The sequence below is a fragment of the Sceloporus undulatus genome, chromosome 1 (genome assembly GCF_019175285.1).
Source record: "Sceloporus undulatus isolate JIND9_A2432 ecotype Alabama chromosome 1, SceUnd_v1.1, whole genome shotgun sequence".
Classification (NCBI taxonomy): domain Eukaryota; kingdom Metazoa; phylum Chordata; class Lepidosauria; order Squamata; family Phrynosomatidae; genus Sceloporus; species Sceloporus undulatus.
In genome coordinates this window covers 278,109,778-278,128,710 of record NC_056522.1, presented here as the reverse complement: position 1 = coordinate 278,128,710, position 18,933 = coordinate 278,109,778, and the positions used below count along the sequence as shown (strand labels likewise).

The following is an 18,933-nucleotide window of genomic DNA, read 5'->3' as shown; positions in this document are numbered from 1 at the left end:
AAAAGAAGTGAACAGTTACTACTCACTTTAACAACTGGTATCAAATGTAGGCTGCTGTGAAAATATGGAATATTTGAAAATATTCTGTAGCTCAGTTTATGGCATAATTCTACATCTTTTGGAAGTAAGTCCCATTGAGTTAAGTGATACTTAGTTCCCTGTAAATGAGAACAGAATTTGAGTCCTAGGCTCTTGTGGGTTGATGTTTATCTTTAAGATACCTCACAACTGCTGTTATTTCTGCATATGAAATAACTTTTATTATGCCTGCGATCTGTGCTTGTCAAGCATATGTTGAATCTCGCTCCCCAAATGAGCACATCCAGTATACATAACCTTCCTCATTATTTCTCATCACTTATTTCTTAATTTACTTCTTTTGAAAGTGTCCACTTTTAGAAAAGTATATTCGTAAATAGTATTAAAAATACATCTATTTTTGTTGTGAAATAGGACAAAAATAAAACCCACTTCATGTGCCCTCAAGATATTTGCATAATACAATATCAGAGAATTTAAAAACTGAATGAAAAGCAATGAGTGATATATAATGGTGGAACAACAGAATTTAGCAGAACTGAGAAGCAAACACACTACTTTAATACCCTTGTGCACTTCCCAAAACATCTCTGCTGAGGTATTGTTCAGAGCTAATTTTTAGGTAACAGAATGGCCTGAAATCAAAAGAGTCAGGGAAGAAAATTTTGCTGTGACTGACTGTGGAATGTTGAATTTAGTTATAATCCACCAAGGCTTGTTTGGTGATATGTGTGCATGTGTAAATGTCTCTAGCTTTCCCAATGTACTAAGACAGCCATAAATTTAACAAAATCTTTTTAACAGAGAACCACATTTTCCAGTAGTCCTAATTTGTAAATTTGGCAGTTTAAATTGGAATTATTGAGTTTGTTGTAATCAACAAAACTGAGTTCCTAGAGTCATTTAGGCCTTGCATATCAAATTTGAGTGCATATATCTGCAGTCTTGATCTTTCACTTTTAGTGATAACATATGCAATACAAGTTCCATCTAAAGATAGCAAATGTTATATCTTTTTATATACAAATGCTCCTCCTTCCATTTTCCTCAGTGATAAATGCACATTTTTAAACAGCTGATTCATTCTCCTTGCTTATTCTTGCTTAGAATAAGATTGGATGGGGGGACAGAATGAGGAGCTATCTGCCTTTCTGTTGAAGAAGGAGGAAGCGACCCAAACAGAGGTTCTTAATTTAACTTTGTAGGGCTGGAAATAATTATATGAGGAGACTGCTGTGCTGCATTTTGCAGTAATTAACCATCAGATTGCTATTTTTAATATATATTTTTAAATGTTCCTACATTCTCTGGTTAGCCTGCTAGCAAGTATGGCTGTGTCAGTGTTTTAATTTCTCAAGATAAATGTTTGGTCTTGCAGTCACCTTAATTTGGTTCTAAATATGTATTATTCTGGGTATTGCTTGGTACTATATTCTGTGCATTTGATCTCATGCTACTATAGAAAGTAGTTTTCTGAGGCTCTAGCATGAAAGGTATGCATTTAGTTCTTAGAATATTAGGAATGGAGTGAAGGTCTGGATTCCTGTTATCTCAGGTATTGATCTTTAAGGGTAGTGGGAGCTTGTAGAGCTGATTTGGCCTAATGAACAAATAATGAGACTTAGGGGCTCTACAGGCCGCCCCTTTTTGCGCTGGATCAGGGCTGCAGCAGCCTCACATTGCAGCCCCAATCCAGTCTTCTAAGGCCACAAAAAGGCGCCATAGCCACAGCGATGCTATATGGCACCCCTTCAGTGCTTCATCATCTGGAGTGGCACACGGTGTCAGGGCACTCTGGGGGGTGGAGTCTGGCATGCGTCATCAAGACACTGCGCCCCAACTCTGCCCCCTGGCTGGCCTTTCAGCTGGTCTGTAAAGGCCCTAAGGTGTCCAGGTAGGTGCTCTCTAGTCCTAAGAGACGCTTCTGTTACAGAAGTTTAAATGAATTCCTTGTAACAATAAACCCATCAAGAGTATAAGAAAGGCCGACTGTATTCCCTTTACCTCTACTAATGAAGTCAGTGATCATAGCATAACAGTAATTAGAAGCAGCATGTTGGAAAACAGCATAGATCATGCTGTCTTTTATTGAAGTCATGGTGAATTAATGTATTATTTGGTGTGTGGAACTGCCTTTGAAGAACAGAAATTTTTTAGGAACATAGGTGCGTTACAGACCACCCTAAAGCGGGTGGTCTGCCGCCGCCGCCATTAGCTGCAGCGGGAAGCCCCAGCGGCCAGACCACGAGGCTTCCGGCTGCAGCGAAAAAGCACCGAAATGGCGCTCCTTTTTGGGCCCCGGAAGTGGCGCCGCAAAGCGCGAGGCGTGCACTCACAGCATCACTTCTGGTGCGCCACATCTGGACGCTGTGTGTCCAAGACATAAAAATGGCAGCGCCCATGTGGATGGGTGCTGCCATTTAGGACGTGCTCCGTGCGTGTTGGGAACGGGGCCAGTTAGGAAGGGGCAAACCTTCCTAACCCTAGGACGCCCATTCCTAACCCTAGGACGTGCGGAGTGCGTCCTAAATGGCGGTCTGTAACCCGCCATAGTCTTTTTTAAATCTTTTTTTTTTTAATATAGAACATAACTGTATTTTAACAGCTTAGAAGAAATTAAAGACCATGTGGGAGAGAATATAGGGCTCCTTCCCTTGTTATTCATGTGAAGCAGCCTTAGATTGAAAGAGGGAAATTTGTAAAGATAATTCAGCACATACATCTGAAATTGGGACAAACCACAAATACGTATTTCTTCATTTTTTAAAAAAAAATCAGACTGAGAGTGGAAGATTGTTAGTGGCAGTCAGGAATGTTTTTGTACTTTTTCTATTATCACATACAAATATGTTCTACACAAATGATCAATACACATTTGCTGTTTTTAATTTACACTTTATTTTCCTTTTCAATGTGCAAGGTATTCATTGTGGTGATGGTTTGCCTGCACATAATTTTGTTGCCTTTGAACTCTGTAAAACATATTGTTTTTAAAATACTATGTTCATTTTTAAAAAAAAATGCAAAGGCACCTAGTGCTGAAGGCAAAACTGATTAACTCCAGAACTTGTACTGCTGAAATAATGTATTGAGATATTTTTATTTGTAAAGGAAGAACTTGTTTCCAAAAGCGAACTACTCTTAAGTCAAAAAATGCTTACACGTCCAAGCTACAGGAGAGCTACTTGTAATATACTGCTTTATGGTTTTCCAGGGAACTGACGGCACTAAAATGAGTGAGCAGGTACCTAAAATGAAGTTTGCAGAAAATGTTGCGTGGAGGTGATTGAACACAGGCTAGAATTTCTCTGAGGGCCTATTCTGTGGCATTGTGGTCAGAAAAAAAGTATGTCTTTTTTGCCAGCATTGGTGTTTGCAAAGAGCTGGCCAGCAGAACTGTTTCAAAGGGTAAGGTGTCTTTTACATGCTGGCCCACAAGAAAAGAATCCAGTCCACATGATAGCCCACTGAGAACAACTTACCCTGAACTGTGCAGAAGAAATCATTCAGATTAGCTCAAGCTTGGATGATATAATTAATACAGATCCAGTGGATATAATTTTATGCCTGCTTGTCCATTTGTATAGCCCAAGGATAGGAATAGGATTATTGGAAAGGTGAGGGCCCTTGACCTTCCTGGCTTATGAAAAAAAGTGGGTAGAGGGAGTGGTCCGAGCCTCATTAAAACAAGAGGCAGTATTAAACCATTGTTGAAAAATCATTGCCTGGATCCAATGTATTGGATAACTAGTTTCCAATATTCAATTTCTGGGAGCACCTAAAAGAAGCACTGACTCCCCTCCCCCAATTCTCTCCATCATGGTGCCGCTTTTGACCTTTTTGAATGCCTGGGTAGGGAAATGGTGGTAGTGGTGGCAGCTCTTTTAATTCTTCCTCTCCAAGGAGTGACAAGAGGAATCAAGCTTTGAAAGATGTGAATAAGACATCTGTGTGTTTGTCAGCTTTTCTGGGTTAAAACCAGGTAACGTTGTCACATTAAAGTTAAAGGCTACCATCACTGCTAACATAGTTGCCATTTTCTTTGCTTTATTTTTTCATCCTTTTTGGCATGTGTGTGTTTTCTTAGTTCACCTGCACCTGGTTGTCTCCTGCACACGTCACACAGGCCCAAAGCAGATGGGCCAAATAAAGGGGCTTCTGGCTGCTTTGGGAGCATGGCGTTTATATGACATACGCCCTTGAAGTGGCCAGAAGCTATTCTGTATATATTCATGTACTATATAAGTCTAGAACCAAAAATCTAGGTTGACTTATCCACGGGGTCAGTGTAAATACTATACTTTAACTCTTATTAAAAAGGGAACCATCCCCTGTTGAAAGGCAAGAGTGTGATCTGACCCGGAATCACTGACCTTTCTCTGCTGTCTCTTCCATCCAGCCTTTAGTGTGAACCAAAACCATTATGCCTGCCAGAATTTTGTAGGTTCTTTGGCCTTTTTTCCCCTTGCTTCATCATTTAGATCATTTGTTGCATGTCCCTAAGTTTTACCCTCGACTTATCGAAGCGTCATATAAAAATCCATAATTTTGTCCCCAAAACCTGCCCTCAACTTATACATGAGATCGACTTATACTCAAGTATATACTGTAGTACATTCCTAAAACTGTAATTCTGCACTTAAAATTCCTGCATATATTTTTGTACTGCATACATGTATTACTTGTAACAAGAATAAATATCCTTCTACCTTTTATTAGTTGCATTTTGCTTATTAACATGATTAATGTAGGAAGCGGTTGGCTTTTTTCAGCCAGCTAATCTTCTGTAGTCTCTTACATAACCTGTGTTGGCTACTCTTCAGATTTCATACAGTCTAAAATTTACAGATAGAGTTTGGGTAGACATTTTGCATTCTGTTCCCAACACCAACAGCCTGGTGTATTCAAAGACCCATTATGTAAAGGCTGATACAGTAAGCTTGGTTGTTCAGTTAACCACTTGTCCAGCTCTTGGTTTCATAAATAGTTGTACAAAATGCCATTTGAGGTCACTATTCAGCTTTGTTGGAAAATAGGATCAAACATCCTGGAAGAGATCAAACAAAATATTCCAATCATAGGGAAATAAACATAGAGTAGTAGGCCAGATGTGAAGGTAGAGAAGAAATAAAACTGACAGTCATGGAAAAGAAAAAAAATTGCAAGATGTAGCATATTATATCATTACGTTACATTTTCTTAAATTGATTCCAAGAACATAAATTACTTCACTTTAACTTTGATTCTTCTGTTCTGGCAATATATTCATAGCTTTGAAATTGTGTGTGTGTGTTGGTCTTTTGTTTTTGTTTTTTAAAGGAATTCAAAATGTCATGAGTTTGTTCTGTGCAGTCCTCACAGAAAACAAGGTCCTCTTCCATTCGGCAAGTTTCCAAAGGCTGAGTGATGCCTGTAGAGCACTAGAATCTTTAATGTTTCCTCTCAAATACAGGTGAGCTTTTATCACATTGTTTTGATAATGAGGAGCACCAAATTAATAGGGTGAACAGTGTGTATATATGTGTGTGTGTATCACAGCATTTTAAACTTCACAAATTGGTTTTAAAAACAGGTACTTTAACAAAGATTTTACAGAATAAAAATGTTATTTCATACGCGTTTGGTCTTCATACAATTCCAAGAACATTCACAGTATGTATATTACAATACTCTCCTGGTTTGTGATATACATTGTAGCTGATAATCATTCTCATTGTAGTATTGAGTGATGTTCTAAGCATTCTGGAGAGCTTTGACCCTCTTGAGTTCCCTTGATACTTTTTTTGTAGACAGTTTCACAGGGTGTAATTTTGGCTACTGCTTGTCCTACGTTGCTGGACATGTTCCAGTTTCTGTAGTCTCAGGTAGGATCCTTGGAGGAATGAGAGCCACCACATGCATGTTATATCCTAGCTCTTCCTGGTTCCTAAGAGTGAACAGAGGAGCTAGTTGAGTAGGTAAAGGGATTTGTGCATGACTTTTTATTGACAGGGTTCCATCCTCTTTAATAACTAAGAATATCAAAAGAATTCTCTGCATTTGGCCTTCCCTTCAAAACTTGTACATACATAACTTGTTAGGCAAACAAATATATATACTTTAGGTATATGTCAAATAGAAAGTCTAGTGCTGTAAATGTGCTTCAGTTGCTACAGTACAAATGATGGAGTTTGTGAAAAAAAAATGATAGGCGTTTGTGAAAAAGGACAAGAAACAATTTAATGGGAAAAATGTATTTCACAAAATAGATGGATTATGCTTATTTTTGTTTTCACTTTCTTCCCAGTTACCCATATATTCCAATTCTCCCTGCACAGCTCCTGGAAGTTCTCAGCTCACCCACACCATTTATTATTGGTGTACATTCAGTCTTTCGTAATGAGATTCATGAACTTGTAAGTATATTCAGCTAGGTTTTACCTATTCTTAAAGCTATAATACAGAGTAAGTCTTACGTATAAAATACTGATAGATAATCATAATAAAAAGAATAATACTAAGCAAGTATATAAAACAATTTATCATCATAAAGCAATACAGGAGTCCTCTATTTGCAGGAGAATTAGACTAGAGCCAGCTAACTATATTCTAAAGCCTGAAACACATCAGCCAAATGATGCAGCTTCCCACTGCATTTGGGGGATAGCATTCAGATGATGCACATCTCAAACATGTCTGGAAGCTGTGCCAATGCTGCACCATCTCAGAAGAACTGGGCCAAGAAGGAGTGGATAGGATCCACTTCTTCAAGTGGCCTGTTTCAGGACCACAGTGGCAGCCCAGATCAGGGCTGGGCGCATGTGGTTGCTGTGGCCCAGGCACAAACAGCACCAGAGAGACCACACATCACTCCATCCGGGCTGTCTGTTTCAGGCCTATAATGAGCTATGCTCTGTGCTTTATGGCCTTGTTCATTAGTTCTGTCATAATATTTTTAAATAAAGTAGCCAAACAGGCAGCGACATGTTGCAACTTTTTCACAATCAACACTTTAATTGGACTCACAACAATATACTGCTATTAGTGACCTGCCACAATATTTGTCATGTGCTATATTTTCCAGTAATCACCAGGTATATTCACAGTGTGATATTTCTATTGCAAGTCCAAAATTCCTATTGTGTTCACACTCATAATGTCCAATGTTATATTCATTTTCCTCCCCTTATCTTTCAGTTAGATGTAATCATAGCAGACCTGGATGGTGGTACAATAAAAATTCCTGAATGCATTCATTTGTCCCAGCTCCCAGAACCACTTCTTCATCAGACTCAGATTGCTTTGTCTCTTGTAAGTCTGATTCTCTTATCAATAATTTCTAATGCTTCTCCTAGTTTTTGACTGTTTTAATAATCAATGTTTACATTACTAGAAATATCTTCTAATCACTAGAGTCCATTTGATTTTAAAATATTAATTTTGTAATAGTTATTTGTAAGAAAAGAAGTTGCAGACAGCTAGAAGCAAATTCCTTTTATTTGTTCTTTACTTCAGTAGAAGATAGTATTAGGGGGGAAAGGCAATTTTCCATTTGTAGCCAGATAACCAAAAAAGGCAAAAACATATACATCAAGGAATGATTGCAAACAAAGCAAATCACACCTCTATTTTCAATGAATCTGTATAGGAAATTTGTGTTTGCTGTATACCCTTGTACCTTGGCTGTGTCTGCTCTGCTTCCCCTTTCCAGTCTTGAAAGGGAGTTACTTGTTTTATTGTCAAGTTAGTATTCTGTTAACTTCTTGTTGTCTTTTTCTTTGGAGTCAGGGTGGTAACTTTTCATTATCTTAAAAGGAACAATTAAGGGACTAAACAAGCTGCAGATTTTTGCTGCTTTGATTTGACATATGTTCGTAGTAACTTTTAATTTATATTCAGAAAACTAAACCTAAAAATGTTGCCGACAGAATGCTTTGAAATTTTATTCTTGAAATTGTAGGTTTTACATCCAGATTTAGAAACAGCAGATTTTGCATTTCCTCCTCCTCGGACAGCTTTGTCACAATCCAAAATGTTGGTAAGACAAAGTATTTTGAATTTGGTAATAAACAAAGAGAAACAGTGTTTTCCCTTACATTTCAGTGAATGAATCTGTATTTCTGATTTCTTCTTCTGTGTTCTTTCCAAATATTTGTAATGCTATACTTTGTTGGAATGCTTTTAATCACAAAAATGTGGCTTATTGAATTGAAAGTTGATGAGGCTATACAGTGTCACATCATGTTTACAATTTGGCTTACTCAAATAAAATGAATGATTTCAGCCATACTAAACTCAATCCTGTAAGTCTAATGAGAGACGTTCCTAAGTAGCTGAAGTTCTTGGTTCTATGCTGTATTAGCAGAGCAGAATGGAGCCATAGTCACAGGGAGATCCAAGTTAGTCATTTAAAAAAATGCAGCCTTATAGCTCCTTGCTGGTGTTGGCTGGTGCTACAGTTCTAAAGAAATCACTTACATGTTTCCAAAACAGGAGGAAAATTTCTGTTAAACTGCACATGCTAATTTTTTATGTATACATAATTTTTTTTAAAAATAATTGCTATTATTTTAATTGAAATGCAATATTTCTCTCCTTTGGGTGAAAAACTGTGTTTGTTTACAGGCAACTACAAGGGCACATTTTCCACTCTTTCACCTGGAATTTGAGTGAGCAGCCTTTCAAATAAAGAATAGCTTAAAACTGAGGGCAGTTCTTTAAAAAGTAGGCCATGGGACAACCATGTGTAACTCCAAGAACTGGCAACTGATGTTAACACAACTGAGTTGATTACTTTCTGTTGAAGTTATTTTAATCGCAGCACTGACATGCCTTTCCTCATCAACTTGGCTTGTGGAGATCTAGCAGAGAAAGCTGGAGATGTCATAGAGACTGTATTTCTGTCCTTTCCTGTCATTTATCAAAAGAGCAATAGAAAACATTGTAACAACTGTACTTGATTTATTTAAATATTATGTTGGCCTCATAAGCAAACAGTGAAATAGCAAAAGTATTCTTAAAACTAATCTTTGTGATTTTATTGATAATATATATTCCAGTTGCACTGAGGCAGAGAGACTGGACGCTTTATTATGAGATAAATACAACTTTATTAAATTGTACTATCCATAAACCAAAATAGTTTTCAACCAATGGAAGGAAGAAGAAGAGTACAGTGTTCTATAAATTTATGTTCTATAAATTATGGAACATAATGCTATCAGGAAGTGCATCATTCCCATTTGGAATTAAGTTTTTAAAAGTTAATGATTTCTCTTTCATTAATAATTCCATTTCTCAAATTTAACTCAAAATCTTACTCCCGGGGCCGCTATGGAACATGGCATGTTATGCTAAGAGTGAAGTTGTTACCACCACTGTCAGGCTTGGCCAAGCAACTGTTTGGCTGAAATCCTGGGAGGAAATCTCATTATGGCCAGGAATCACAGCACAGAAATTCAGTTTTCTCAACTTTGACCCAAAATCTCACCCTTGTTGCCACCATGGAGCAGGGCATATTGTGCCAAGAGGGAAGTTGGTACCATCACTCTCAGGCTTGGCTGAGTGGTTGTTTGGCTGAACTCCTGGAAAGAGATCTTGGTTATGGCCAGGGATCATAGCATGATGTTTTTTATTTATTTATTTATTGAATTTATATCCTGCCTATAATCTCCAACTGTGTGCATTATTTTTATTGTTATTACTGAAATTCATATGAAAAACATTTATATTTCATATTTAATTAAACATTCAATTCTCAAGAAATTGCATGCACAAAGAAAAAATATTTATTTAGCCATTCCCTCTTGGTTTATCTGTTAAACATGTATAGTACCACTCAGTTCGCTTATCTTTCTCAGGATAAAGAGGTGCGAGGAGTCTTTCTGAGGCTATTTGCCCAGCTTTTCCAAGGATATAGATCTTGTCTTCAGCTGATCAGGATTCATGCAGAACCTGTTATAAATTTCCACAAGGTAAAAGCAAAGCTTAAGTTATCATTTTCTATGATGTTTTTATGTATTTAAATTATTTAAATGCATATGTTCATGTTTTTTTAAAGTTTAAAGTGCATGCAGTCCTCACTATTTACTGTAGTACAGTGGTGCTACATTATGGTGATACAGTTTGATGGCTGAAAGTCTCCCATTGGCTTAAATCTTGCAGAATGGACTGTTAGCTTTGCTTTAGCTTGCATATTTTTCTCTGCTGCCTTATAGCTAAGACTGCATTTTTAGGTGATGATATCTACAAATAATTAGTACCACTTTCAGTCATGAAAGTTGGAATTTCTACAGATACAAATCAGAGCTGAAAAACTTTCCATTATCATCACATCTGCTACCATAAAGTAGCATTCTTACACATGTTAACAGCCCCAGCATCACATAGTGGATAATAGTGTGCCATTGGCAGAGATTAGGAGTAAATAATGTACATCATGTGAGAAATTAATCTGCAATACAATGAATAGTTTTATAAAATAATCCAGATGTCTCACTCAAGTAAGCCAAAATGTGTTTCACAAGGAAGAATAAACAAAGGCTAGGAGTTTCTATTTGACCATGGGGGGAAATTGATTCTGACCTCAGCTGAATCTAAGGATGAAGGAAAAATTCAACTAAGTTGTTTTTCAGACAAAAAAAATCTTGGCCTCCCAAATGAAGTCCACCTCACCCAGCATTCCATGTTCATTTGTCTCATCTCAAGATCTGAAGCCACATATGAAGGTTAAAATAGGACGCACGTATATTAATGGGCTAAAATTGCAAATAACACCACATTTCCCACATTTCAATAGACTGAAAATTGAAATGTTTATAATTTTGTTTTGATGTTGGTTGGGCTTTTTACTCCACAGCTGTTAAATGGATTTAGTATGTAATTGTTTCACATCTTACCTTGCATAATTTCTGTTTGCTGAAAGAAAACAGACTTCTGAATGCATTCCCAAACATATTTGGAATGAATATGTGTATGCTGATGGAATGTTTTGTATTTACAATAACCTTGATGTTATGATAGTTCATGTTTGCTTTTATTAAAAGAATTAGGTGCTCATTCCTTCCTTTTCTATTTCACATTCTATTTTAGCTATTCTTTTTGGCTATATATATATATATATATAGGTAACATGTACTTCTTTCTGCAGGCAGCCTTCTTGGGCCAGCGAGGATTGATCGAAAATGATTTCCTTACCAAAGTTTTGAATGGAATGGCTTTTGCTGGCTTTGTGTCAGAGAGAGGTCCTCCCTACCGATCCTGTGATCTCTTTGATGAGGTAGAAACACTTTTTATGACACACATGAAAGCTGAAATAGAAAAAAAGAACTTCTGTAATTAAATTTCTGTGGCTCTTTTCCTATAAAATATTAAGGCTGTAGTCATGTTGTGAAGAATATACTGTATTCTTTAAAAATGCCTATAGATCTTTCTTTATGGCACTATGGGAATTTGTTTGAAAGAGTAGCATGAGCACTTTAGGCAGATATGGCTAAAAATGTGGTCTTTATGATTGATTTTACAGGTGCTGTAAGATGTGTGTATTTTCCTGTATAGAAAGACATAAACTATAAACTTTGTTACTTGATCTGCTTTTTTATTACTTTTGGATTTGTTGTTTTCCCTTCTCGGTATGCAGTACCATACACACTAATACACGTGTCCATGCTATGCCTATAGTATTAATACTTTCAAAACAGAAATTAAGAGCTTAGGATATCAAAAGGGCTATATAAATAATTATATTTTGTGACAGATTTCAAAATCCCTAGGAAGACAACACTGGATAAGAATGGGTTATCAGTCCATTACCTAATTATGATGTTTAGATCCACTCAAATTCTGTCTCAAAAAATTAAATACTGTACGTGTTCCTGAATTATTTATAATATCTATTAATGCATTCATGTTAATTCGGCTTATTATGCTTTTTACCACTAGGAAAGTCAATTTTTTTTCTTTTGTAGTTGGTGGCATTTGAAGTAGAGAGAATTAAATCTGAAGAAAGCAATTCATCAAAAATGTTAAAGCATGTCAGAGAACTTGCAGAGCAGTTGTTCAAAAATGTAAGTATAATGCATTAATGAACTATAATGTGGCTGAATAATATTTCACTAATGTTAAAGCTATAATGACATGAAATAATGATCAGAGGATTTACATAAATTCAACCTAGATAACCAGGAAATTGAAATTAGGTTAATTTCCCATACCTTGGATCAAACATTAATCAGAATGGAGAATGCACGTAGAAAATCAGAAGATTAGAAATAAGAAGGGCAGCTATGAAAGAACTAGGCAAAAACATAAAGTGTAAAGATATACAGATACACACTAAAGTTAGAATTGTTCAAGCCATTGTATTCCCCATTACCATATATAGATGTGAAAGGTGGACAGTGCACGTTATCAGACAAGGGAAATTGGAAGTATAATCCAATGACAATCCGAACACAATCATGGGGTTTAATGTTATTGCGTGATATACTACCACATGCAATTTCGGGCAATGGGAAGTTAGTCTGAGCACAATCATGGGGTTTCACATTATTGTGTGATAGACAACCACACACAAATTTGGGCAATGGCATGCTATTTTGGGGCAATGGGAAGCCAGTTCAAACTCAATTCGCATTCATGTAAATTTGCTGAACTAGCGAATTCACATAAATGCGTTCTGGCCCCACTTTCTTTTCATTCGAAATTAAAAGAAAGTCCTCATGTGTGATAAAAGTCTAGTGAAGAAAGCAGATAGGAAGAAAATTAATTCATTCAAGAAGTGGTGATGAAGAAGTGTGCTGAGGATACTGTGGAAGACCAAAAGGAAAAATAATTGGGTCTTAGAACAAATCATGCCTGAACTCTACCTGGAAGCCAAGATGACTAAATTGAAGCTGTCATACTTTGGCCACATCATGGAACGGCACAACTCATTAGAAAAGACAGTGATGCTGGTGAAGATAGAGAGCAGTAGAAAGAGAGGAAGACTGCATACCAGATGAATACACTCAGTCAGGGAGATCATGGGCCTGAGCCTATAGAAACTGAGCAGAGAGGTAAAGGGTAGCGGGGCTTGGAGAGCTCTGAAGATGCCAGCCACGGATGCTGGCGAAACGTCAGGAAGAAAACCTTCTAGAACATGGCCACATAGCCCGAAAAACCCACAAAAAAACCAAAATAAAGCTGCTTTGGGTCACTTTGGAGGTATGCTGTTTAAATGATGAATGCATCCTAAGAGGCTGGAAGCCACGCCAAAACCATTCTCCCATCCTAAGGACTGGAGCACAGCTTTGGTGCAGCTTCTGGCCTCTTAAGATTTGTGTGTCATTTAAACAGCATACCTCCAAAATGACCCGAAGCAGCTTTATTTTGGCCTGTCTGTTCAGGCCCTTTGAGAACACTGGCTCCCTTGACTTAGTAACGGAAATGAGCACCACCCCCTGCAGTCAAACATGAAATCATGTCAAAGGGGAAACCTTTACCTTTTTAAAACATTAAATAATTCAGCAAGTTAACACAGCTTTAAACAAGTTTAAAACTATGCACATCTTCAGCTCTGATTATAAAAGAAGCCCCTCTCCCAGCCTTATCAATATAAAAAGAACGAGGCTTTTACTTGTTGCTAAAATGAAGCCATTATTAAATTGTTAAATGATTTTACCCCTGAAATCCCATTGTATAATATTATAGCCATTATTGGTGCCAGTGAGGCTTCTAAGAGAAAACTATTCCATAACTTTGGGACCATAGCTTATATGTTCTCCTCCCATTTCCATAGTATATTGCTCTCATTGATGGCACACAGAAGGCCTCTAGGAGACATCAATCCTCAGGTAGGTTCATCTAGTGAGAGGGTCTCCTTCAAAAAAATCAAGGCCCTAAACCATTTAGGTACAGTATTTAGAGACTTAGCTGTGTTAGTATGCAAATAGATCTTGTAGCACCTTTGAGATGGTGCAAAAGACATTGTAGCATATGCTTTCATAGACTTTCATAGATGCACCTGAGGAAATAGACCAAGTCTATGACAGCTTATGCTACAACATTTTTTGCACCATTAGTCTCACAGGTGCTACAAGATCCCTTTGCATACATTTAAGTCTTTGAATGTCATCCTCCTGGCCTGGATGCAGATACCCCGCATTTTGGTAATTTGTTTCTTAGTGAACCCAGTAGCTGGTTCTGCTTTATATTTCCTCCTCAGTCAAAAAGGGGAAGATTATATCCATTCAAATGCTAACAGAAAAAGTACAGGAGGTGTCATTGTTTGGGTAATAGTTGCAGTTGACCAAGCATTAATGGAATGATTCATGCAAACAAATACCTGGTATAATGAAGTCATAATGCATCATGAACATGTTTGTGCAGTGGCTTATGCAAACAGTTGTTCAAATGGAATTGAACTGCTTGAATGAATGCTTAACATTGTAATGGAATTTCCTTAAATGGTAGAAACTTTGTGCTCCAGATGACACGGCCGCATGCAATCGAGTCATAGAAAGACTGTAAACCCATTCACCCACCTACTTTTTCTACCACCAGTAGCTGCAGAGTTACGTAAAATTTTGTTACGTGATAACTAATTTCTATTACATGAAACAGAATACGCAGGCATAGAAACTTGTTATTCACCTGCATTAATGTTTCCCTCTTTAAAACAAATATATAAGGATAGTTGGTAAATATATAACTGGAAATCAATCAAGGTTGCTAGCTTGGCAAAATGTTGTCCATTCTTTTCTTTCATATAGTAATTGTTTCATTTTTCAGCAACTGTTCTTTTAAACTCTAGTCCTTGATTTATATAATCCCCTGTTTTGAGATAGCCACTTCTTTAATTTGCTGCAGTATGAACGTTAATTAAATTTAGGAAATAATTTAATTATGATAAGTTGTTATTATTATTTATATAGCGCTGTAGATTTAATGTATAAACAACATTGTATACATTGTCACCAGTGTGTACAGCTTATACTTCAGTTTATCTTAATAGTACTTTGTTTGTATTAAAGGTCTGTCATACTGAAACAACTCTACCCAGGTTTAGGACAGAACTACTGAAATAATAGAATTTAAAATTAGTCATGATCAATTACCTTTATAAAAGAGATTGATTTTCTTATCATAGGAGAATCCAAATCCTCACATGGCATTCCAGAAAGTTCCACGACCTACAGAAGGATCTCATCTGAGAGTACATGTATTTCCATTTCCCAAGATAAATGAAAATCAAGTTCAAGATTTAATCCAGGAAAATTTAGTTAAGAACCAAAGTGCACCAACTGCTTCTCGTATAGAAAGGAAATGTGTTGTACCTGCTGGCCCACCTGTTGGTAAGAAAATCATCCCTACGTTTCATCCAATTATAACAGTTTCAATGTTTGGACAGACTTTTCCTTACTAGAAAAATTATGTCTGATTTTTCTAGACTTTTCCAAAATGTATTTTTAAAAGAAGAAAACCATTGTTTCCCCATGGAAATAAGAGCACTGAAACTTGTTTAAAGAATATGGCTGGCACTGTCCATTATTATTATCTGTATTCAAGTATCCTTATAGTATTTGTGGTTGTATATTTTAATGTTATAGAAAATTTTAAGGAAATTTTAAGTCAGTTTTAAGGAAATATGTGGTACAGATATCAAAATAAGTAGTTTTGTTTTGTTTTGTTGCTTTAATGTGTTGTATGTCACTCTCCTCTAAGTGTGGCTATTATTGGGCCTACCTCCTTCATTTTTTAATTAATAGCCCTGGCAGACAGGTGATATGAAAAAGATAGTAAATAAATAGGAAGAAGCAGTAAACTGTCCTGGAGCCTATGTTGAAGGGTAGTGATACCTTTTTTAAAAAACAAATTAATAGCCTGTAAGTATTTGCAATTTTCTGCACTTCCGAAGTTCTCTTAATTGTTATAATAGCTTCCCAGCAGCTAGGCACCCATAATTTATAGTAGGCATGAGGGGAAGGGTTGCTATATTTCCTGATCTTTGAAGGGTTGTGGGAGGACATTCCTCTGTTTGAAAGACTTTCCAGTTAAGTCCACAGTAGAAGAAAAGAGACGTTGAAGACAATCTTATATAGCACCTGGGCTACAGACTGAACAGGTGCATCAGTCATTTGGTCACAATCTCCTCCACTATGTTGGCAGTTATTTAAACTGTAGTACATACCTCTAAATAAGCTGTGCCTCTAAATTAGCATGTACTAAATCAAGTCTTGATACACCTTCTTTTTTTAGTGATGTATTTTCTTTTTCTTGGTAATGGGCAAATGGCCACACATCAGCAACAACACATGGACTGCCTTAAATTAGTAGTCGTTGCTGAATTATTTTCAGCTATAGAGTGCTGTCTGCTTTACGGCGATACAGTCATATGTGTGTGTATTTTAGGATGCTTTTCACGTGTGCTATATAATATCTGCTTGAGACCAGATGAGATAGCATTTTTCTCTCAGTGAGTAGAGTTTATGAATCCTCTTCATCTATCCATTCTGCTGGAGCAGATGACAACTTCTTGTAGTGTATGCTTGGCTTGACCTCAGTCTCTCTTTTAGTGATCTACTTTTGAAATGGAAGGCATTCTAGTTGTCTCCAATTATATCCCACTTATCTCTCTTCTACAAACAAATACATACGAGAAATGTGACATTGTTCTAATGCCAAAAATTTTCTTCAGGGAAAATTCATCAGCAAAATAACAGGTTCCTTTGTTAATACATATTCCTGCCAAATTAATGTGGATTTTAGATTTTGATACTGTGTTTTTCACAAATGGAGACACCATTTTTCTCTAGGAGGAAAGATGCCTCTAAGTTGTAATAGAGTTGTGCACTAAAGATTCCTAGCATCTAATTATGACAAATGTAGCAAAGTCAAACAAAGATAGCCTAGGAGTCATCCTAGAAATGTTCCTAATTTAATAACTCTTCACTGATGGTGTGTGTTTTTAAAAATAAATAAATAAATTGCTTCACATATGTTTCTATTTCTATTTCTTGCCTTTTTTTCTAGTTTCCATAGTAGAAAAATCAAGCTCAGTTTTCAACAGTGCACAAAGGCTGGAAGTTGTTAGAAACTGCATCTCTTTTATATTTGAAAATAAAATTTTGGAGACTGAAAAGGTAATAAAGTTTTTGTTGAAGTATTTGAGGAACATTTCCAAGTTAAACTCATATATGTCAAGTGGTTGCTTTCTTTGCCAGTCCTGTCAGATTTTAGTTCTCTTTTCATATTTTCCTTGTCCGTTCCAGCAAATGTCACGCTATAAATGACTGAGATGCCAGTTGGGGTAAAGGTGGGGTATTTGGAGATGGGGTATGTTTGCAGGTCCTTTTTTAAAATAATGAAAACTGAAATTCCATACTTATTTCTTTGTCTGCCCCATATAGCCATTCTAGGAAGAATTTTTCTTATGAATAGAGAGGCCTTGACCAAACCAACATGTCAGCCAGACCTAAATACTAACATGGTTGTGCAATATGAAAGGCAGCATCATATGAAGTCTAGTCTAACATGAGTCTTACAGTGCTGTGCAGTGTCCAGTTCTGTTGAATGGAACTGCTGTTTAAACCACCTATTTCAACTCACATGGTGTGTAGGTATGGAATGAGGATTTGAAACATGAGGACATGGCAAAAGAAAGGCAGACTAATTTAGTCAGACAAGGCATCTGGAGAGCAAGCACCCTATTTCAGTTTTACCTTTAATTTTGTTTCTACAAACGAATGAATCCCGGTTATCAATAGGGAAAAGCACATTTTAGGAAAAGGTGCCAACACAGCAAGCAGCAAAATGATTCCTCCTTTGGGGGCAAAAGTAATATGAGCATCACTTTGCTAACAGCAGTTTTATTTAGTGGGTTAATAACCCTATGTCATCTCTTATATTTCTACAGCTAGTTTGCACAGTGTACCAGCTGTACCTGTTCCTTGAAATGTCAGATCTGGCTACAGTGATACATGCCTTGATTACATCCCGTTTGGACTACTGTAACACACTCTAAATGGAACTGCCTTTGGAAACTGTTCAGTAACCTAGTGGGTTCAAATTGCAGTGGCTAAAATTCTGTCTGGGCCAGTTATAGGGAGCATATAACTCCCTTTTTGAAACAGCTCCACTGGCTACTGATTCATTTCTGGACACAAGTTCTGGTTGTGACTTATTAGGCCTTACACAGCTTAGGTCCAGACTATTTGAAAGACCATATCCCCATACAAACCTGCCAGGGCTGTACATTCTATAGTGCATGGGTCGGCAACCTGCGGCCCGTGGGCCACATCCGGCCCCCGGAGGCGCCAGAACCGGCCCCCGCTCGCTCCTGCCGCCAATTGCCGCTGCTCTGGCTGCCATTTTGTTTTTTAAAATGGCGGCGCCCATCTAGGAGGCCCAGTGTGCTCCCTGGAGTCCTGTTCGAGGGCTCCAGGGCAGTGCCAGGCCTCTGAATGGGCGACGCCCTCCTCCTTCCTCCTCCTTCGCCCTCTGCCCTCCTGGCCCCGCCCTTCACCCTTCAGGCTCCGCTCTCCTGGCTCTCCCCTTCTCCCTTCGCTCTCCGCCCTCCTGGCCCTGCCCTTCACCTTCTGGCCCCGCTCTCCTGGCTCTCCTGGTTCTGCCCTCAGCCCTCCCCCATGGAAGAGCGGGGAGGGGGGAAGGAGGAGGAGGAGGCAGAGAATGAAAGAGAAAGAAAGAAAGAGTCAGAGCCACTACCACGCAAGAGAAGAGGTTGGTTCATTGGGGGAGGGGGGTTATCGGAAGCTAAACCTACTACCCGTGCCTTTGTGGTTTGGGACACAGTGTGCATGCATTTTCCCCTGTTCTGTCGCCTTCAGGTAGCTTCCACATGCTAACAAATATTGTTATTCTTATGCTTACATTCCTTGGTATTCCCTTTGCAAAATCCCTCCACATGGGCTGGCTGTT

General features: G+C 37.7%; 1 protein-coding gene across 7 annotated transcripts in view; it reads left to right on the top strand.

Moving 5' to 3' along the window:
- Positions 1 to 18,933, top strand: part of SBF2 (SET binding factor 2) — a 364,188-nt gene that overhangs the window by 214,932 nt on the left and 130,323 nt on the right. For all 7 annotated transcript variants that reach the window (XM_042461173.1, XM_042461134.1, XM_042461050.1 and 4 more), the window contains 9 exons: positions 5,359 to 5,491; positions 6,326 to 6,434; positions 7,216 to 7,329; positions 7,979 to 8,056; positions 9,879 to 9,992; positions 11,168 to 11,296; positions 11,985 to 12,083; positions 15,146 to 15,350; positions 17,029 to 17,138. In XM_042461173.1, coding sequence (XP_042317107.1) covers positions 5,359 to 5,491; positions 6,326 to 6,434; positions 7,216 to 7,329; positions 7,979 to 8,056; positions 9,879 to 9,992; positions 11,168 to 11,296; positions 11,985 to 12,083; positions 15,146 to 15,350; positions 17,029 to 17,138 — 1,091 coding nt within the window. The remainder of the gene's footprint in view (positions 1 to 5,358; positions 5,492 to 6,325; positions 6,435 to 7,215; positions 7,330 to 7,978; positions 8,057 to 9,878; positions 9,993 to 11,167; positions 11,297 to 11,984; positions 12,084 to 15,145; positions 15,351 to 17,028; positions 17,139 to 18,933) is intronic.